The sequence below is a fragment of the Pundamilia nyererei genome, unplaced genomic scaffold, assembly GCF_000239375.1.
Source record: "Pundamilia nyererei isolate P.nyererei 1_Seehausen unplaced genomic scaffold, PunNye1.0 scaffold00011, whole genome shotgun sequence".
Taxonomy (NCBI): domain Eukaryota; kingdom Metazoa; phylum Chordata; class Actinopteri; order Cichliformes; family Cichlidae; genus Pundamilia; species Pundamilia nyererei.
The window spans coordinates 2,781,637-2,803,087 of record NW_005187412.1 but is presented as its reverse complement, the minus strand read 5'-3'; the positions used below and the strand labels follow the sequence as shown (position 1 = coordinate 2,803,087).

Genomic DNA, 21,451 nt, shown 5'->3' with positions numbered 1-21,451 from the left:
TGCACAGATGAGAAACTTCACAATCTTGCAAGTTAAATTGTTGGAATAAGATCAAAGATTTCTATTCCACTTCCCTCTCCAGCTCCGGTCCAGCAGCCGGCGGTGCAGCTGTTGCTGTCAGTCACTGTTACTGCTTCATGCAGTTTGAGTTTAAGCATGCCCAGAAAGAGCTTGAGATATCGGGTACAGTGATCCTCGGTGTGGGAGTCCTGGACAAGAAATTGGAAAACACTTTGTTTGTGTGAAACTTAAAACCACCGAAGGCAATCATTAACAATCCTAGGGATCAGGATCCACAGTGACCCAAATTCAAAAGACTTCAGCCTTGATTATAAACCAAGGACTGCTTTGGCTGCTATCAGATCTCCTGCGTTGGACGTTCCTGTCCTGTTTCTTCCCTTAGTCATGGAGACACAGCAACCCAAGACCATGGAGGATCCCAAAAACAGACACAAAGGTGAGTCATTAAAAAAAACATATAGAGAATACATGATAAATGCTGGCATTGTGGCACCGAGTATGAATCTGATATCAGACCGTGCAAGACGTGTGGCTCTGCTGATAGATCTGCTTACTATTTACACACACAGAGCTCTAAATTGAGCTCTCCCTGTTCTCACTCAACCTTTGCATTGTGGCTCAGTGGGCTCCCCTGACCTTTTCTCTAAAGTAGCATTGCATAACTGAAGTTGTGGGTCAGACGCTCTGAATAGATGTGGCTCACCGGCTGGAGTTACAAACAAATGCAGTAGGATCAGAGAGGCATTATGAGCTGAGATGCTAAAAGTACAAAAAAACCTCCAGTACTTCAGCAGTTCTGCTTATTGTTGTATTATTGTCTGTGAGATGAAAGTGTAGGATTTCTGCTCCCACTCTGCCACAGTGGTGCACACATAGAACAGCCATCCTGTGCTGGAGCTTCTACAGTTCTGTAGTGAATAAAAGATGGAGCAGTTGGCTTATGTTTTGTGTGTGTGTGTGTGTGTGTGTGTGTGTGTGTGTGTGTGTCATTGGAGAAAAGAAAGGTTTAAATATATTGTAATTCAAGTGATTTTGTTCTGTCCCTTGGCTTTCATTTCATGGGTTAGAAAATGTATAATGTGTAAGGTGTAACATGGGGGCTAAAGCGGATGCATCTAAGAGTAATTTGTGTCAAAGACCAGTCACAACAAAAAACAAACAGACTGGAAATTATAAAAAATAGACCTCACAGCAGCCTTATTTCCATAGAAGAGGATATTGCAACACATGGTCAGATGAACCGGTGACCTTTAACAAAACTAGCATTTCCTGGAGGGTACTGTCCAGCACAGCGCTGCCTTTGCAGTCTTGATCCCTGCGCACAGAGATTTCTCCAGATTTCAGAATTTTTTTGATAATATTATGTTGCAGGTGATGAGATATGAGAAGTCCTCACAATTTTATGTTAGGAACATTAGTCTGAAATTTGCACGCTTTTTTTTGCCAATCAGTGATCTGCCCGTCTTTACTTCTTTTCTAAGAAAGTTTCGAACATGTTGCAAATTCACCTAATTAGTCGCAAAATGTCCCACCATCTATTTCTCATTAGTACCACTTGCTTTTCCAGCCTTTCGTTGCCTCCATTCACACTTTTCTGAGACGTGATGCTGCTTTCTACGGTACGGTACGGAGCCCCGCAAGGGACATGGGAGAAAAAAAATTAAGACGGAATTTTGCGAGATCTCGCAAAACTAACTCGGGATCTCGCAAAACCGCAAAAGTTCATCGTAATTTTTTTTCTCCCATGTCCCTTGCGGGGCTCCGTACCGTAGCTTTCAAATTCAAAATTAGCTCATATTTTTCATGGAATAGTTCAATGTTACTAAACAAAACATTAAAATGTTTTCTATGTTCTACTGTGAATACAATATGAGTTTGGGGGATTTTTACAAAGCATTTAATCTTTTTTGGAATTGCTGTTGTAATCCCAGTGAAGAAAGACACATGAGATCAGAGAATTTACCTAAAATTTGTCCATCATGTCTGATGATCCTGCTTTCCCTTACTGTGAAGTATCTCTATATAAACACAGTTGATATGATATCTGCCTCTTCTGTAGATACCTGCAAAGCAGGTTCTGCTGTGGATGCAGAACTAGCCAGCGCCATAATGGCACGGCAGTTTCACCCGCCTGTTACTGGTCCCGAGGTCTGGGAGGGATACGTCTTTTCTGGTCTGGAGATCCTCATCAAAGAGTCCACAGACCTCTATGGAGCTGTGCTCTGGCCCTCAGTGAGCCCAAAAATTGTCCTTGAGTTTAGATGTGATGTATGCTCATAATTTTGATCCCTGTCACTTAAAAAATATATACTTGGTTCCCTCTAACAGGCCATGGTACTCTGTCACTTCTTGGAGAACAACCAAGACAAATACAACCTGCTGGACAAAAATGTGATCGAACTGGGAGCTGGAACTGGGCTTGTTACCATCGTGTCCAGCCTGTTAGGTACTCACACAAGCCAGTGATTAGATTTAATCTTGTTAAGTTATTTTTCTCTTCCTCCATAGTTATTCCTCAATTTTACTTTTACTGTCTCTCCAGGTGCTAAGGTGACCTCCACTGACCTACCTGATGTGTTGGGGAATCTCCAGTACAATGTGACGCGTAACACCAAGGGCCGGTGCAAGTACACCCCTCTAGTGGGTTTTATATTTTAAAGCGTCACATTCAGGAGTATCACCATAAGAGTTAAAGATTGAAAGTGTGTGTGTAAATCAACCCACCCACCTCTGTTTTCAGGTCACTGAGCTGATCTGGGGTCAGGAGTTGGATCAGCGTTTCCCATGTGCCACTCATCGCTTCGACTACATCCTGGCAGCTGACGTGGTGTACGCCCACCCTTACCTACAGGAGCTGATGGACACCTTTGAATACCTGTGCCAGGAAAACACTCAGATCTTGTGGGCTATGCGTTTCCGCCTGGATCCGGAGAACAGCTTCGTGGATCGCTTCCGGCAGCGTTTTCACTTAGAGGAGCTGTACGACCTTCCCAGTCTGAGTATCAAGCTGTACCGAGCCTGGAGGAGGGACAGCACGACCAAGGACCTCAGAGAGGCTGCTAAACACTGAAGGAACTGGATGGGTTTACTGTGTGTGTTTGTGTTTTTGCTCAGTCGAGCCTCTGAGGGTCACGTTGCTCATATCCAGTCTTCTCACAGCACTGGTGATGTGGGAAATAATGTTTCTGACAACCCAGAGATTTTCAATAAGAGGTCTTTTGGTATGTGACTTCATGTGTGCAGTGCGATCAGGTTTTATCACTGCTGGAAGGACTGGAGAAGCACACATCTGTGTCTCGGACTGTTTAAAGGTTAATAAAATTACACACACTAATGGTTCTTGTATAAAATATATTCTGGGGACCATGAGGAAGTGGGATGCAACTTGTTCTCTATCACCATCCTTGGGTCAGGCTTTATATTTTTGGGATTAAATGATAGAAAACTGCAACCTTTACCTCCTTTTTTTGTTTTTGTTTTTAATGTTTTCTATTTTAAACTGTTTTAGATTGAAAATAAGCTGCTATGAAAGTTATTTCTTTGAAAATTTAAATAAAAATATGAACTCATCAAGACTATATGAAAGGGGCTGCACCTTGTGTGTGTGTGAGACTGCAAACAAGCCAAGGTGGTTCTACAGGCCTCAGCTGGCACGTTTAATGTTGAAGTTCATGAAAGTACAATTTAAAAAAGACTGAAGAAGTATGCTTGGAAGAACTGCAGGAGAAAGCCTCTTCATGATAACATAGCTTAGGTTTGCAAAATTGGGTATGAACGATGTCCTTTGAACAGATGAAACCAAGGTGTGTGCCCGTAGTGCAGTTGAATTAACAGTTGAGTGTGTTGTGTGATGTTTTTCTCCTGAGGTTGTATTTAAATCGTTTTCGAAGCTGCTAAGAACAGGAGGATTGTTTTTTAATCATGGCACACACACTCATCAGCCACTTTATCATGTACACTGTTCAACTGTTAACATAAATATCTCATCAGTCAATTACATGGCAGTGACTGAATGCATATAGGTTGCAGACATGGACAAGTGAACCTACAGAAAAATAGAAAATAACCAGTGAGCAGCAGTTCTCTGGGTCAAAATGCTTTGTTGATGTTAGAGGTCTGATGAAAGACAAAGGTAAGTCCAATAACCACTTGTTACAACCAGCATATGCAAAAGAGCATCTCTGAATGCACAGCACATCAAACCTTGAAGCAGTGGAAAATCACACTGAGTGCCACTCCTGTCAGCTAAGAACAGGAAACTGAGTCTACAATTTGCAGGGGCTCTCCAAAATTGGGCAACAGAAGAAAAATGTTGCCTGGTTTGATGAGTTGCATTTCTGCTGGATGGTGAGAATGAGAATTTGGCATGAACAGCATTGGAGCATGGTCTTGTATCAGGCTGGTGGTGGTGATTCTGGGTTCTTCTCCTGCACCCAAAAACATGAAATATTAAACTTTGAACTTTATTTTTTATTTTTTTAAGTTTACAGTGAATTGCAGGTAATTTTTCACCAGCAAACAACTTCAGGAGGTCAAATGAAAGATCACAACCATACTGGGCAGTACATACTAGGCACACATTTTTTTGTGTTTTGGAAACTCCCCAATGAGCCTTATTAGCTGCTTTGGAAAAGGAAGGTTCCCGTCACTTTCTATTCATGTGACCTATAAAATCTGATGCCTAATTTTTGATTCCAAATCTTCCGACACATCTTGGCTCATTTCTGTCCGGTCGTTCCTCTTCTTTCTGCCAGCTCAGAGCATATGCGCAGTTTGGCTGAGGAGGTAGAGGAGAGGTTAAGATCTGTTTAACAAAGCAGCTATCTAAGCTGGTGTCAGTAAATGTCACAGCCACCATTAAGAAAAACAAATACTCAACAGCTGAAGATTAATGTGGACTTGTGGTGCCTGTCATCGAGCTTAAAAACTCCCATCTTTTATCCAAATAAGGCTGCTTGGCATCGGTAGCACAACCGGGCAATGACTTAACCACTGCATGCTTTCTATTAATGTGTCAAAGCACCCCAAGGTCCTGGATGGAGTTCGTGTTTTAGGATGTGAGTGGATTTAGCTGGACGATAGGTGAAACTGGAGGGTGGGGAGGTGGTACTTCATGCAACTGAGGGTGGTCTAACTGAGGTTTATATTACTGAAGCTCGCTTCTTTTCTCAGGGGCTGCATGCCGGGCTGATCCTGTTACATCTCTGGTGAAGCAGTTGAGGGCATTGCAGGAAAAGCAGGCACAACATGGACATGTTCCACGTTACACACGTCACTTTTTTAAATAGACGAGACCACATTTTCATCTGCAAAAGCAGGTGATTGCAGGAGACGTGAACGATCAAGAAATAAAAGTGCTGCTTGAGCTTTGACCTCTTGAGGACACATGGTGATCATCCCTTTAATTACTAATTAAAAGGCGTATACAGAATTATTAAAAGCTTTTTAATGGACATAATGCTGATGTCCTCCATGCAGGCATGTTTCATGTTGTTATTGCTGGTCTCTCTCTTTTTTCTTCCTCCTTATGCAGGAGTTACAGTTGTTGACTGCCTAACAGCAGGCATTAATTGAAACAACACAAACTTGGGAGCTCTCTGCCAAGATGCCTTCAAGCCAAGCATAAATTATGTATTGGGCTTGATTCCCCTCTTGGCCCCATGTGTCTCCACTTTTTTTAGACTACTTACTATCGCAATAAACGATACGTGGACTGATTTGAACTCACGGTGGTGTTCAAGTTAATGTAAAGTTATCTCTTAACTTTAAAAGTTAGAAAAATACCAGCTTCTACAGGTTTAACATGAATTCCTAATACATCTGGGTATGGTGTTACAGACCGTGCAGGTTTTTGCAAAGTTCCAGCTTTGAGAAGTCAAAAAGTACCGGTGACAACAAACCCCCCCACCCCACCCTCAGCCTGCTGATATCATTCTGTCTCTCTCTCTCCTTTTGGCTTCCTCTTTGGCTCGTCTTTGTAGCATGTCCGTGTGAGTCTGCTTCTACGTGTGTTCTGCTCCGGGATATTGCTTGTGTTTATTTCTCATGGGTACTGCTCTAAAAATATCACCGTGCCCTTGTGATGATGATGGGTGTGTCCTGGAGGATGCTCTATAACACCTCAGTCCGAGGTCTCTGTGATGCATTCGGGTGGCTCCTGAGATCTTTCTCAAATTTGAAGCTTGCAAAAGGTATGTGAGGCACTTACAATATTTAGAGGATTGTTTAACATACAGTCCTACATGGACTCATGTCTCAGTTAACTGTCTAACATTGCAGAGCATTCTATATGGATACTTTGTCCACACCCTCTGTGGAAGAAACCATGTATATGGGAAGTGAAGAAGAAGAAGATGAGGAGACAAATGGAAGTGAAGAGGAGGACAAAGGTAGGATAACCCTTGGTGGGTTATGTGTTTGATTCAGATCAGATCAGAGTACCTGACATTTAGATCTTTCAGATGATTCGCAAACAGATCAGTCATCTGTAGGGAAGCAGCAGAGACCAGCCTGGGCTCCATGTTTCTTCTACAGAGCTGGGAAAGAGGTGTACAACTATGTCGGCCAGGAGATCATCATTCAAGAGGCTCTGGACTCGTATGCTGGCATGATATGGCCGGCAGTGAGTAGCACTGTTTCCCTGATTTGAAAGCTTGCATGCAATCATTTTCTCTAATATTACCAGCTTCTGTCTTGTATCACAGACCTTCTGTACTTCTTTGACATTTTGATCAAATATTTTTGTGAAGTTTTCAACCACGTTGCATCATCATCATCACTCAGATGGACACAGAAGCTCAGCTAGCTGACTTTGCATCCATGAAATGTGTTTGTGACAACTGTGAAGAAATCTGAAGATTTCACAAGGATTATCTCCACAACAAACTTGGTGAACTCATCAGATAACGCAGTCCATTTGATTGGGTCAAAATTTCAGTTACTTTTTTATGTAAGTGCTTCAAATATTGGCAAGAAATTTGTATTTTAATCACTTACATTAACTGCTGTGAGAAGTGCTGCACTGAAATTTGCGGTACATACAAAACAAATTTCATCAGTACTTCTACTCCTCAACAACTGCAGTAAACACTAAAACAAAAAAACAACCTCACCAGTTCTGGATACCCCTGCCCACAGATTTGTGAGGTTCTTGGCAGGCTGGTTGCTGGAACAAGGGGGTCAGACACATGCTCTGTCCCCCTTGTTCTTCTTGTTGCTGAAAATAATTTTTAATGACTCTGGCTGAATGTTTGAGCTTGCTGCAGAAGGAATATGGGACAGAATCATCGAGAAAGAATGATCCTACTCTGTACTTGAATATAAAGTGCTTAAAATTGATATAGGGAGTCAAAAAAGGATGCTTAGAAAAGTAATGGATATAGAGTCTTGCAGTTCATCGTCCTGCTGCATAACCGAAATGTGTTTTATGGCATGAACTGATTGCTGGACATTCTTCTTCAGGATTTTTCTGGTAGAGAGCAGAATTCATGGTTTTATCCGTTACAGGAAGTTGTCCTGACACTCCAAAGCACTATCATGCTATCACCAGAATGTTTGACTGTTGGTATGATGTTTCTTTTATGAAATTCTGTATCACCTTTAAGGTAACAGGATTCAAATGTTGTAAAAAGTTAAACTTCGGTTGATAGTGGATTTCTCCTTGGAGCTCTCCCATTGATGCCATCTTTGCCCAGTCTCTTTCTTATTGTCAAATCAAGAACTCTGACCTGGACTGAGGCAAGTGTGGCCTGCAGCTCTCGGTTGTTCTGGGGGTGGGGGGCTCCTGAATGAGTCGTTGATGCACTCTTGGGGTAATTTTGGTAGGCTGGCCACTCCTAGGAAGGTTGAGCACTGCTCCGAGTTTTCTCCATTTGTGGATAATGGCTCTCATTGTGGCTCACTGGAGTCCTAAAGCCTTAGAAACAGCTTTGTAACCTTTCCAGTCTGGTAGATGTCAATGTGTTACTTTTTGAGAGGTTTTAGTCTATTTCGCTTTGTCAAACAGGCTGACATTAACTAAATCGAACAGGGTTTGCTAATCATAAAGAGAAGATTAAATATGTACATATGTCCTCAGGGGTTGGCTCTCTGTCATTACCTGGACACTCATCGAGAACAGATCAATCTCGTGGATAAAGCAGTCCTGGAGATCGGAGCAGGAACCGGCCTTGTGTCTGTCGTAGCAGCACTCCTTGGTACGTAGGCAGAGATGAAGCTGTTTTCAGAGAGCTGCGAGGTTCTACATGTTTTGTTATTTCTCTTTCAGGTGGCTGGGTCACAGCCACAGACCTACCAGAGGTCCTGAACAACCTGAGGGTCAATTTGTGCAGGAATACCAGGGGCCACTGCAGACACACGCCCCAGGTAGCAACTTTGTCATGGGGCTATGACCTGGAGCGCACTTACCCATCATCGGTCTACCGCTACGACTACGTGCTAGCAGCCGATGTGGTCTACCATCATGACTTCCTGGATGAGCTCCTGGTCACCATGAAGCATTTCTGCAAACCGGGAACAACTCTAATCTGGGCCAACAAGGTCAGGTTTGAGTCTGACTTGACTTTCACTGAGAACTTTAAAGAGGCCTTTAACACAAGCTTATTGGCCGAGGATGGAGAGATGAAGATCTTCATGGCAACAAGTAGAGAAGGAGAGGAATGTTTTAGTGATGTCATGCTGGAAGATCCGCTGAGACAGAAGGAGGGGAAAGAATGGAAGGAGATTGAAGATAAAGATAAAAAGGGGAAAGAAAAGCTTGTGGAGCAAAAATCCAATGAGGATGACTTGAACAATCATGAAAAAATAAGTTATGATGAATTACCAGAAAAAACCAACATGTTAGAGGATGAAAGAGAAAATGAAAAGGAAGACAATACTGAGTGTGAAGAAGAGGAGAACACGGTGGAGGTCCTCACAGATGAGAAGGCTCAACCAGAGGACACAGATTCCAGTTCTGAAGATATAACAGGTGCGCCATTTAAATGGCATACCAGTGTATCAGGACATGTATCAGTGTTACACACAAAATACCGGTAGTAATCTCCATGTGTTTAGAGGGTCAGTTCACTCAAATTTTCTTTTCCTTTCACAAGTTTTGAAGATATTAGTTTATAAAATGCTGGAAATCTTGTGGAACCAAGTTTAAGCAGTAAAGCATTCAGGAGACTTATTAGTCTTAGATATTAGGTAAAGGTGATGCCTCTGTGCCCTGGGTCATTTGCAGCTGGTGGCCCAGGGCATCGGGTTCTTCAGAGTGTTTTGACTTCATCAAACAAGGAGCCCTGCTCTAAAAAGAGATATATTTTACATGAGATATCGGCTGACACTCAATTACAAAGGGACCATTTCTTCACTATAAATTTGTGAGGAAAAGTTAAAGGTACAGAGAAAATGATTCGTGAAAGTATTTTTTCCCTTTTCTGTCTAAAATATCTCAGATTTTGCATTATGATCCATGTGTGATCCCAACATTTATATATATGGAATTGCACTGACATGATTTTTAAACATTCATGGTCTTGTCCATTTTCCTAAAATTAGGCAAAGGTGATGCCTTTGTGGCCTTTGTAGCTGAAGGCCCAGGACGTCAAACTCTACCAAGTTATGACCATTGAGATCTTACCAAATAAAGAGACCTGTACTAAAAATAGAAAAATAAAAAGCTAAATGTACAGATATTGATCCTACATGTTGACCAAGTCTGAAATGGCTCAAAGTTTGCATTATAATCCAATATGTGAGGCCCACAATCATTAGACATGATATTCAAACATTCATGGTCTCCAGATGATGACCACCATCAGATCTCTGTTGAGTTTGCTTCCTGCTGTACTTTTAAATTTCTTAAACCATAAAACATAAAGTCATAAACTTTGCTTTATAACTACAAAACCAGTGAAATTCCTTTTTAACTGAAATTCTGTTTAGTGACAGTTAGCAAATATTAGCATGCTAATGCCAAATTAAGATAGCACACTATAAACATGTTTATGACACAATATTTGCAGGAACAGTGTTTAAAAGCATGCTACCATCCTAACACTTTCATGTAGCTGAAAGTAAAACTGAATAAGCTTTACACCTGATATTGTCTGTTCAAAAAGTAGTCAGTGTTGCTAGCCTCCAAAATATCGTGCTAGCATGTTATATAGCCACAAAGCCAACGTAGCAAAATGTTTACAGGAACTAATATTCTGCATTTTTAATAGTTTAAACGGATTTTAATACTTATAAATAAAAAAAAATGTAGAGCAGCATTTGTTTTTCTTTGTAATTTTACCTTTAAGTAAAACAACAGCTTTAAGGAGACTGGCAGGATTCTTCTCCTGTTAAATCTGAGGTGTAAGACACACCACACCGTAAGGCCACAAGGTAGACAAGCCAAAACTATAACCAACTGCCCTGAGGGAAACCACGGGGTTGATGTGGTGCCCGCTGGTTTAGAGTGACTGAACCTAAAAGGAACTGAAGCAGAGACATGTTTTTCTTTGCTGTCAGGTTATCTGACCCTCGCACGCAATGACACCATTATACCCATTAAAATGCTAACATTTGTCTTTTTTAGTGTTCCAAATTATACAGTGAGGCAAATGCTGACTCATAAGCTTCCCAGTATTTGTCTGACACTCATCTTAGCAATCTTAGAGAATTATGCATAATTTATTTTTGTCCTTACTGTGTCTGATTGAACTGAAGCTCATTTCTGTTTGTCCTGTTTGTTCCCACAGGACAGGAGATTAAGAAAGAGACAGCTCTAAAAGAGAACTGGATCCCCAGCATCGGCTGCAGAATTGCTAAAGATATCTATCATTATGTAGGGGAGGATATCGTTATTTATGAATCCATAGACTCTTTTGGAGCAATGATGTGGCCAGCGGTGAGCATTTATGAAAACTGTCAAAACACTATTGAAAGTGGACCTTTTGTACGCTTTCTTGATTTCTGTCTTATATACAGTGTTACGGAAGCCTGTGAGCAAAAAGCTGTGATTTCTTACTTTCAGACAGTTTTTTTAGTCTTGGAACAGTATGATGTCACTTAGAAAGGATACCCTAAATATGGTCATGCATGTGGCCAATCAGAAGTGGCTTGGCTTAAAGGAAGGATGGCCATATGGCAGAGCAGCTAAAACAGCTTGTTTCAGACAGTGGATGAACCAAGGCCCAGTAATTTGTAAACTATAAATCATGCAAAGCTATTATAAAAATTAGATAAGTATACATAGTATGATCGTAAAAGCAGGACCACACTCAGTAATTTGGTCTTGTCTGATCCCCCTCTGTCCTGAAGGCGTTGGCTTTGTGCTCCTTCCTGGAAAACAACAGGCACATGGTGAACCTGAAGGGGAAGGAAGTGCTGGAGCTGGGAGCAGGGACAGGACTAGTAACCATTGTGGCCAGTCTGCTGGGTGAGGGTTCTCACACAATCTGACACAAAACACAAAGCATGTATATGCAAACACGCAGTGGCACTGAACATTTCACAAGTCTTGCAACACCACAATGCCCTTGTATCGCTGTAACGATGATGTATTTCTTCATCATCAGGAGCTTCGGTCACAGCCACAGATTTGCCAGAGATTTTAGGGAATCTCCGGGCTAACGTGATAAGGAACACCAGAAACCGCTGCAGACACACGCCCCAGGTGGTTGCTCTGCCATGGAGCTACGACCTGGAATGCACCCACCCATCATCGATCTACCACTACGACTACATACTGGCAGCTGATGTGGTCTACCATCACAACTTCCTGGATGAACTCCTGGTCACCATGAAGCATTTCTGCAAACCGGGAACAACTCTAATCTGGGCCAACAAGGTCAGGTTTGAGTCTGACTTGACTTTCACTGAGAACTTTAAAGAGGCCTTTAACACAAGCTTATTGGCCGAGGATGGAGAGATGAAGATCTTCATGGCAACAAATAGAGACTGAAAGGCCAAAGAGGTGTGGATAGATTTCCTGAGACACTCCCATGGGATAAGCCATTGAAGTGTACGAATTGCCAGCAACTCAAATGGATCCATTGAAATGATCCAGTGTTTACTAATGCTGCTATGTGCTTGAACTAAAATTAGTTACCTGCTGTTTTATACATGTTGGTGGGGGATAAAAGAAAAATCTGAGGAGATGAGTGTGAGTTTGGATCTGCTGTGGCAGTGACGTTTGCTAAACAAATGTTCGGATACCAAATTCAAGGATGCTGAAAATGTGTTGTGAAAATCATCTGCCTTCTATGGTGCAGTCCTTTCTAGACTCATTAGACACTTTCTCGGAAGTGCGTGTTACACTGGTTGACAATAACCTTCATATAGGAAAATTTTCTATATCATGCTGATAACACACATCCTGTACACTTTTGTAGAGTTATATTACATCCCCCAACACTCTATACTCATATTTTGTAATTAATACTTAAATAGAGTCAATACACACTTACCTACCACTTTATTACTGGGTTGGACCCACTTTTTTTTCGTCAGAACTGCTTTAATTCTTCATGGGATAGATTTAAACACCTCTCAGAGATTTTGTTCCATGGTAACAACAACCACTCTGCAACTATTTGAGCTTTGGGACATTGTGGATTATCCCGATAGAAGTTAACATCAGAAGACAGGTACACTGTGGTCATAAAGAGTCAATACTTAAGTTGTGCTGTTAAAAATATCCTCCACACCATTACACCACCACTAGCTTAAACCATTGATCCAAAGTAGGATTCATGTTGTTTACATCTCATTTTGACCCTAAACATCACAGCAGAAATCCAGACGTTTTTACAATCTTCTGTTGTCCAATGTTGGTGAATCCATGTGAGTAGCCTCAGTTTCCTGTTCTTAGCCAACAGGAGTAGTGGTGGTCTTCTGCTACTGCTTCAAGGTTTGACATGCTGTGTGTTCAGAGATGCTCTTCTACATACCCTGGTTTTAATGGGTGATCGGCTTCCCAACAACCTAACATATTCACTTTCCCCCCAAAAAATCAGACTTTTTATCCTTGAAGGCCTATAAATAGTCAGTTTAATGCAGATGGTTTTGTTGTTGTTTAGACTTGAACTGTCTTTTAAGATGACTTTTAGCCATCTTTTTCCTCAGATGGTAGTATAAGAGGCAGCTTCTCAGATGTAAAGATTTTCTCTTAAATATACTGTGTTTGGGATAAAACAAATCATCTGAACAGGACTCACTGGGCTGTGGGGTATGGAGGGCCATAAGTGCCAAAAGGAATTATATTAAACACACCATTAAAGAACTGTGATTAATTAAAATTGGAAGTAGACAAATGTCAAACAAGTCAAATATTTAGTCAATCGAATGTCATTAAAATAGGAAAAAAATATTAAATGACTTAAATGAAGTGAATTGAAATTGAACTTTTTTCCCCAATTTTAAGTATTTATTTTATTCATGTTCGGCTCTCTCGGCCCTCCACAGTAAGTATAAAGAAGCTATGAAATGTCTTTTTTTGGCATGTCAGCTGTACCGTTTTTAAGTCTTTTTTGCTGTATGTGCAAGTGATGCTCAGTGAACATGTGAATTCTTCCAAATATTTTTATTCAGTGTCATTTTTCTGATTGTGACTTATTCCATGTGACCACAAAATAGTGACAGTAGCTCGGGGTCTTTCCCATGTCATCAAGGAAGAATAGGTATAAAATAATACTAAGAGCATACAACCTTATCTCGTAACATTTGATAAAATATTGGCATTTACTAGATTTTATGACTATAAATATAAACACAACCGTAAGAAGCTTTTCTGAAGTCTTTCTCGACACCAGCGGAGTGAGAGCAACGGATATGAGACGTCTGTTTGGTGCCATGAAGTGGACGGTAAAGTCCTGTGGTGAACATTAAGGCCTTTTTAAAATTATTTTTAAAGTGAAACTGTCATTGGCAGCGTGTAATTGTTGATAGCAGAGCCCTGAACGCAACATCTGTCTGAAAAACAATCCAAAACTCCAGAAAAAGGAGAAAAGAGAAGATTTAAAAAAGAAAAATGGATTCCAGCAGAGAAACCTGAGACTGCTGCTGAGAAGCTAAAAACAGAAGCATGATTTGTGACCACCGATTCACCCCCAGAAGAGATTTTTCTGCTCCCCTTGAGGACAAGAGGTTCGAAAGCAGCTGCTTTTACATTCGTAGGCATGGACCTTCCACTTGAGAGAGGTCTTAAAACAACATCAGGGAAAGATGAGACCATAAACAGTCACAAAATCCACACCGGAGGGTGAGGGTTCATCTTCACACGTGGGGCGTGACACCACCACCTCTTCCTCTCCGATATGGTTTATGCCTTCATACATGCAGCGATGATTAAACAGCTTAACGTGGAAAATCGTTCTTTGGTTAAAGTGATGAAACAGAAATCATACTTTAAGTTTTATGGATTTAAAGAAAAAAGGGAAAAAAAAAAAAAGATCTGTCCATGTTAGATACACCCTTAAATACAACCCTTTGAATTTTTGCTGAACAGCTTTCAGAAGCATGTTGTGAGGTTTGTCTATTTTTAGAAGCATTTTTTCCATCTACACCGTTTTCCTATGCTTGCACACGGCAGCGTCGACCATTTAAACATCACATCGTCACTACATGAAGAAAAAGCATGCACAAAGCCTCAGAGCCGCGCCCATTCCAAGGTAAGGAGGAGAGGAAAATAAAATGTACATTAGCTGCAAACCTCACTCACTTCTCACACACGCACTTTTCAGCAGATGAGCATTGTGTATCATAAACTCTGAGCTCTACTCAGGCACCAACCTCGCCTGGATTATTTTGAGTAGAGAAACATGTGGCACATGGCAAATGTCCAGACCTATTAAGTTCAAAGAAAAAACATCACAACTTGCAGAAGCTGTAATTTAAGGTCTGTGTAAATTAGATAAATTGGACAAAAGCACTGTGTTAGTCCTCAAAAGCAAAAAACAAAACTTATGCTCAGCTCCCCTCTAAATGGCTTTCGTTACAGTCTCGCTGGGAGAAATGTCGATGTACACAAAAACACCCTCACAAATAATATTCACTCACAGACACGCACACATGAAAACAACATCAGAGGATACCGTCAGCGATTAAAAATCATTCAAATAGAAACTGAAAATCCGCTTCCACAAAACTATGCTTCCTTACATCCTAGAAGACATGCATATACTCAAAACACATCGATTAGAATATTTTTGTGTTATATACCTATTGCATCTTAATATACTGTAAGTTATGAGTGTATGTACATTATTTTATGACACTGTGTACATGTGCAACGCCGTGACTGCTGCACAGAAACTCGTCTTAACACTGTGTGAAAGTTTTACGATGAAACCAGATCCGAACATCCTACCGCTGCCCGCGACTGCATCGTGACGTTAGTGAGGTCTGTTTTAGGTGGTTGTCGAAGGCGGCGGTGACGCAGCGAGCACGCGGCTCGTCGCGCTGCTGATACGAGCTTCGACGCATCCGTCGACACCACTGAAGGTTGATGGGTGAAAGCGGATGAGCGCCTCCTGTGGTCAAATCCTCCCCCTACGACCTGTGTTTCATCCCATCAGAAAAGGTTAAGGTACATGAAGAAAGGCACCTCAAAACTGTTGTGTGTTCTGAGACAGACAAGAATAAATGGTAGCTTTAACCCAGGCGGGCTGGACAATCAAAAGAAAAGAAAAAAGGGAGATTGAGCTCTGTCTGTGACTCCCTTTTAACTCAAGGATCAGGCGCCGTGTCTGCACGTGTGCAGCAGCGAGTCCTCCGTCTTCTCTCTGAAGTATAACAGCAAGCTTTGAGTAGTCAGTTTGTTTTCTTCGCTAATAAACCGGGTCGTGGCCCTTTTGTTTGTTTTTTTTTTTACAGTATTTACACCAGACAATGAGGTTTTTCATGTGAAATGAAGTCCAGACAGCTGAGAATGGGGTGGATGTGAACGCCTCCAAAAATCTGTGGATGACAGCAAAATAAAGGACGACGACTGAGCTGCAGGATCAAGCCCACCCTCGAGAGAGTTCAGAGCTCTTAAAAACTCATTTATTGGTTGTTTTTCTTGCTGAACAGCCGAGGCTGCTCGACAACATGTTTAAAGGTAACTTCAGGATGAGCATGATCCCTCCACTTACGCTCGCCGTCATCATTTATTTGGTGTTCATCAACAATTACATTAAAAAAAAAAAAAAAAAAAAAATCTGAGGAGGCAGCTGGTTGGTTGGATGCATAGACCATGTGACCCTGAGGGACATGATATTGTAGTTGTCATGTGATGGGACCGTGGGTGGCTGTGCTGCCCGAGCGTGCATGCAGGTGTGTGCGCGCCGTTGCCTAGAACAGCGTGTAGTCGGCGGGGTACATGACGGGGAGCCAGTTCTCGCTGAAAGCAGCGCAGTGTGTCCATCCGAGGTGACACATGAGCTGAGAAACGAGAAACAGGAAAAAAAAAAGAATAATTAAAAATCACTGCAGTGAAAAAGACGTCATCATGTGCTGGCCGTCACTGCTGCCGTACCTGGATGGAGTTCTTCATGTTTTCCTTGCTGGGCTTCTCCTCCACCATCTTTGAGGCGTATTTTAAAGCCCGCCCGTACATCTTGTTCACCAGAGCGTGTTTATATGAAAACATCAACACCTGAGCAGCCAAGGCAAAGAAACACAGAAAGAAAACTTTAGCCATGACCCCAAATCTTAAAAAAAAAACAAAAAAAAAAAACAAACAACCAAAAAAACAAACAAACACCAATTTGACTTCTCTTACCTTGGACTCAGTTAGCTCCGCCCACTTCTGCACCTCCCAGAATGTATCCATCAGGGCTTTGGAAATGTTCTGCAGGATGTCATCAGAGCTGCTGGCCGCCTCCTCTGCAGGCTCTTCAGCTACCGTCTGCCCCGTGGCGACAGCCCCGGCGCCATCCTGCGACGCGGGGGGCAGGAGGAGCTGGTCGGCAAGAGCGCAGCCCTTCCTGCACAGAGCGTCGAGCAGGGACGACTTCTGCTTCTCCATGTCGCTGAAACACAAATATTACCAGAGGTCAAGAGCAGCACGGCTACGTTAAGCCTAATTGTGCTTTTGTTTTATTGTTCTTCAGTTTGTCATTTTTCCATTATGTGTTTTATCCTATTGTAACGTGTCCTTGGGTGTCTTGAAAGGCGCTTTATAAATTTATTATTATTATTGTTCTTTTTTTTTTATAAAAAACAAACAAATAAAGGAGCCTAAATTCTAAAATGTACTTCATGTACAACTAAGGTAAAGAATGCCTGTTTATAGAACAGAATGCCTGGAGTTTGCAGAAAAATATGAGCCAGGTCACAAAACAACATCAAGGGTTTTTTTCTAGTAGGTTTTCAATGGGTTGAAGAGTTGAGCTCTTGTTTGAGCTGCCAAAAACAAACTAAACGAATAAAATTTGTTATGTGTGGAACACCTTCTCAGGGGTTCATGCTTAAGCTAAACTGAAATATTTAATAAAAATAGTTTGTGGTGTTAACGCTGCTCCTTGGAGCAACATACCTCTTGATAGAAGCGGCGTCCGGCCGTGGGTCCGTCTTCATGGTGAGGTAAACAGCCAAGGCTGTCTGGTCGATGCGGGAGATGACGAGGTCTGCTGCTGACACCACCTCCTTGAGGCGTTTCACACGCTCCTTAAACGTAAACAAAAGAAAAAAATGACTGTGAGTCAACAAGGTCGCACAGTTTAAACTCCGTCCCACGACTCCTGGCACATTCCCCGTTCCTCTTTCACCTTTTCCGAGTCCAGCTGGTGGAGCCTTTGCACATGCAGTGCCAGGTAGTCGGCGTAGTTTTCCATCAGTTCGTCATAAACAGCGCTGGAATCTAACCTGAACAGTAAAAGGTGACACACGGATGAGCGAGAAATGAAGCCGAGTTGAAGCGTTGGCGGACATAAGAGATGAGAAAGTGCACACACTTGGTCATCCACTGAATCTTCAGATCCCTCATAGCTTCTGCAAACTCGTCCTTAACGTCCTTCTCCTTCTCTCCTTCCTTGTCCTTCTCCTTTCCTCCATTCTTTGTTTTGTTGGGAGCAGGAATTAAGTGGTAGAAGACGGGAACGACATCCTGCATAAATGTACACACACACACACACACACACACACACGCGCACAAAACAAACAAACAAACCAGCTCAGTCGAAATAAAGTCATTCAACCTTCAGCATAATCCATCATCATGATCCCAAATTCTCACCCTCTGCTAACTTAAAGCACCAAAATCCTCCCGTTTCACTGATTTTTAAATTAAGGAAAAAATACCCAGTTATAAAAGTTTCAATTATAACTAAAAAGATAATTGTATTGACCACCAGAAAACTAACTACTCTGTCGAAATAACAATGCATCAAAGAACAGAAATACTGACATGCTTTGAAATGATAAAGCAGAAGTAACAAATCCTAGCTTAAGGCAAAGAGTAAGCCATTTCCAGATGGTAGGAGAGCAGTGGACGCTCTGTTGTACAGTGTTTCTAGCTCATCCAGTACCTTTTTAAACTTCCCTTGTCGTTTTGCTGAGGCCTGCCCCTGGTGGTCAGAATAACACACAGTAAGGAAGAGACAACACAAGCACACCAGAAAAAAGGATTCTCTCTTTATTTCATCCTCACTGGCAGACTCGGAGAGTCCGCACACCTACCTGTTGCTCACTAAACGTGTGGTCTTAGATTTAAATCTAAACACATCTGATCTACTTATTTCCTTTATTCCTGCAGCAGGGAAAACTGAATGCAATCAGTGCATTATCAGAACTATATAGGTTCTGATAATTATATAAGTATAAGTGGAAAACACTGATCTGTAAATGGCTGCTAGAGTTCAAACTGAAGTCTTTTGCGCCGCAGCCACCAAGTAAAGCCACGAACACACACAAGCTTAAAAAAAAAAAAGGGAAAGAAAGAAAGAAATTAAGAGTTGATTCACGAAGCGTCTTTAGGGAAGTTAAAGTGAGTGCTTGCAAACTAAGAAAAACCAAGAGAACAGGCTCTGCAAACAAAACAAAGCAATTGTAGAGCAAATTTTGGCGGGATTATTGCAAACAGCCCCCAGGCCCAGTGGTAAGTAGCAAATCCCCCTCACATTAATTTAGTTGGGAAAAAAATCTTTGTCTTTTCCAACTAAAATTCTTCCAAATTTTCCAAACAATCGGACTCAGCTGTATTCAATGTGTGAGAGAGCCGCATTTACCACATTAGATTGATTCTGGATTGAAACAGAAGCCAAATGAATGAGAAAAAATATATATCAGGCTTCAACTTCAACAGGTTTGTGCGTGAAGGGGAGCAATCGAGCACCGGTGTTTTCTGATCCTCAGGACTGCGAGTCCTGCCGGCTTCACATTAAATGCATCTAAGTGAATGCTTGGCAGGAAATGTGAAATCCAGCACGACTTTGGGTCCTGATGAGCAGGACCACATATTTCTTTGAAGTATCGAAGTTTACAAAGAACAAAGCTACTCACAGCTTTCTTGCCATACTCGCTCTTGGGCACGACGAGAGAGCCTGAAAGGTAGCATCCTGGACTCGTTCCCTTCGGGATCCTGTAAACAAAGTAAAGGAAGAAAGAGAATAAATTCAGAATTATAAATAAAGACTCACATATTTTAAAGGTGAAGTATTTTCACACTGGTTTGTGGTCCTGTTTTGAAGTCTAGAGATGATAATGATCATCATCATGGTTACAAAAACCTGGTCTGACTGTGACACCACATGCTCACTGACGAGTCATTAGCCAACGAGCTTGCAGCTGCATACCACAGAGAGTATCTGTGGTAATTGAAGTGGATGAAATGAAATGTTGCGTGTAAAGAGCAACCAAATCTATTTAGAGACCAAAAATGGTGCTGCGGTGCAAGGCCACAGGAAATAAAGAGTTTTGGAGCATGGATATGCAGACTAAATATGTCTGGCCCCTTGGTGGGTTTGACTCACTTGTCATCTGGCAGGCCTGTGACGTAGAAAGGCTGTGTGGCACCCGGGGACAAGGTGACAGAATTCACCTTCTTCTTGGCCATGAGGGCAGCGCGATGTGTCTCGTAGACATCCAGGCTGAGGGTGGTGGAGAGACGGTGAGAAACCACGAACGGCAGATCCTTAAGTCGCTCCAGCTCACTGGACTGCTCGTGGCGGACCTGCAGCCGGATAGTGTAGTCTCCCTTTTCCAGCTTTAAAGAATACTGTAAAAATAAAACAGATTTCTTTTTTTAAATCCACTTTCCCATCATCATAAAGCAGGTACAACCTGCAGGTATGAAGGAACGGTTCAGAAATGCGTGTACAGGCATTCCTTGTGGCATGGTCTTCATGTGTACCTGGTGTGGATAGGCGTCACCAGAGCCCAGCAGTCTCTTGTTCTGGTCAAACAGCATCCAGAGCTGACTGTCAAACTCTGACTCGTACAGCAGCTCACACAGCATTGGGCAGCTGGGTGTAACTTCTCCACTCTTGGGCTGAAAACAAGCAGGAGAAGATTATACACACATGGCCAAAAAAAAAAAAAAAGCTACGTTTTCCTCTTCATATGTTGTGCAGGTGGTTTTACCTGGTGAAAGCTGTAGGTGAGCACGATCTCATAGAGTTGTCTGTTATCAGGCAGAACATCCCTCATCCCCAACGCTTTTATCTTTGAACTTAAGGGCCTACAAAACAGACAATGGGCTCAATAAAGGAGCTACAACTAAAGTTAGAACCAAATTGTGCACACCTATACTCACCTCAGAGGCTGAACCCACGACTTGAGGGTGATAGTTGGAGACACTTCCTCGTATCTCAGTGGTGAAAACACTTCGAAACTCGTCACTCCCTCCGAGGCATGCTGCGCAGTCACAAACCAGAGTCAGAAAAGAGACAGAAGAGAACCGATACGGTCTGAGCAGCGTCTTAATTCCTGCTGTTGCTGTTCTCTTTGTTCTTACTATGTGCAGGGGTGACGGAGACGTGTTGAGCCCGTGGAAGGCGATGGTGTAGTCCACCGTGACGTCACCCAGGCTCGCCCACCAGCGTGCAATGCAGAACTCTACCACTTTACCTGACTGGAGAAGAGATTATAAAGCACAGTGCTTATCCACACTGTTTTGTTTTTCCACATCATAATTTACATGTTGAATCCAAGCCAAGAGAATATGAATATACACACCAGAACAGGGAAAGCCTCAGTTAGTGAGCCTCTCTCCAATAGTGACGAGAACTTGTAGAACTCATTTGCTCTGTAGGCTTTCTGTTTGACCAGGTGCACCGCATGGAGAACAAACTTTGACGAGACGTCTCCCGAATGAGACGTCAGTGTGACCTCTGCAAGAGAGAGACAAGAACAGAGGTTAAAAAAACAGAAGAAGAAGCAGAAGAAGAAGAAGAAGCAGCAGCAGCAGAAGAAGGCTGTATCCCAATTCAGGGTCTGCAGCCTTAAAGGCCGCATTTTAAGGCCGATTACGTCACAGCGA

At 42.2% G+C, this 21,451-nt stretch overlaps 3 protein-coding genes across 4 annotated transcripts in view; 2 read left to right on the top strand and 1 right to left on the bottom strand.

The window, feature by feature from the left end:
* The first annotated feature begins 125 nt into the window (after positions 1–125).
* mettl21e (methyltransferase like 21e) lies at positions 126–3,474 on the top strand. The gene is made up of 5 exons (XM_005724201.1): positions 126–457; positions 2,081–2,253; positions 2,350–2,467; positions 2,564–2,661; positions 2,762–3,474. Exons 1-5 carry the CDS (start codon positions 406–408, stop codon positions 3,089–3,091), a joined length of 771 nt encoding a protein of 256 aa, XP_005724258.1. The 5' UTR covers positions 126–405; the 3' UTR covers positions 3,092–3,474.
* A 2,655-nt stretch (positions 3,475–6,129) lies between these two features.
* On the top strand, positions 6,130–12,792 carry mettl21ca (methyltransferase 21C, AARS1 lysine a). Its single transcript, XM_005724200.2, has 8 exons — positions 6,130–6,212; positions 6,301–6,410; positions 6,483–6,643; positions 8,099–8,216; positions 8,288–8,989; positions 10,749–10,897; positions 11,311–11,428; positions 11,568–12,792. The coding sequence occupies exons 2-8, from the start codon at positions 6,311–6,313 to the stop codon at positions 11,951–11,953; spliced, it is 1,734 nt and encodes a 577-aa protein (XP_005724257.1). The 5' UTR covers positions 6,130–6,212; positions 6,301–6,310; the 3' UTR covers positions 11,954–12,792.
* Positions 12,793–13,558: 766 nt separating this feature from the next.
* The window catches only part of tpp2 (tripeptidyl peptidase 2), a 15,749-nt gene continuing 7,856 nt past the window's right edge, over positions 13,559–21,451 (bottom strand). Inside the window, exons 16-29 of one of the 2 annotated variants that reach the window (XM_005724198.1) lie at positions 21,148–21,302; positions 20,927–21,043; positions 20,726–20,826; positions 20,554–20,650; positions 20,324–20,461; positions 19,944–20,188; positions 19,474–19,552; positions 18,501–18,539; positions 17,928–18,079; positions 17,742–17,838; positions 17,510–17,640; positions 16,754–17,003; positions 16,508–16,627; positions 13,559–16,413 (exon numbers count right to left, since the gene is read on the bottom strand). In XM_005724198.1, coding sequence (XP_005724255.1) covers positions 16,324–16,413; positions 16,508–16,627; positions 16,754–17,003; positions 17,510–17,640; positions 17,742–17,838; positions 17,928–18,079; positions 18,501–18,539; positions 19,474–19,552; positions 19,944–20,188; positions 20,324–20,461; positions 20,554–20,650; positions 20,726–20,826; positions 20,927–21,043; positions 21,148–21,302 — 1,811 coding nt within the window. In that variant the 3' untranslated portion in view covers positions 13,559–16,323. The remainder of the gene's footprint in view (positions 16,414–16,507; positions 16,628–16,753; positions 17,004–17,509; positions 17,641–17,741; positions 17,839–17,927; positions 18,080–18,500; positions 18,540–19,473; positions 19,553–19,943; positions 20,189–20,323; positions 20,462–20,553; positions 20,651–20,725; positions 20,827–20,926; positions 21,044–21,147; positions 21,303–21,451) is intronic. The other variant, XM_005724199.1, reaches the window with a different exon arrangement.

Coding starts and splice junctions, on each gene's coding strand:
- mettl21e (XM_005724201.1), top strand. CDS start 406: ATGGAGACACAGCAACCCAAGACCATGGAGGATCCCAAAAACAGACAC. Junction 458..2,080: donor TCCCAAAAACAGACACAAAG/GTGAGTCATTAA, acceptor CCTCTTCTGTAG/ATACCTGCAAAGCAGGTTCT. Junction 2,662..2,761: donor GGTGCAAGTACACCCCTCTA/GTGGGTTTTATA, acceptor CTCTGTTTTCAG/GTCACTGAGCTGATCTGGGG.
- mettl21ca (XM_005724200.2), top strand. CDS start 6,311: ATGGATACTTTGTCCACACCCTCTGTGGAAGAAACCATGTATATGGGA. Junction 6,411..6,482: donor AAGTGAAGAGGAGGACAAAG/GTAGGATAACCC, acceptor TAGATCTTTCAG/ATGATTCGCAAACAGATCAG. Junction 8,217..8,287: donor TGTCGTAGCAGCACTCCTTG/GTACGTAGGCAG, acceptor TTTCTCTTTCAG/GTGGCTGGGTCACAGCCACA.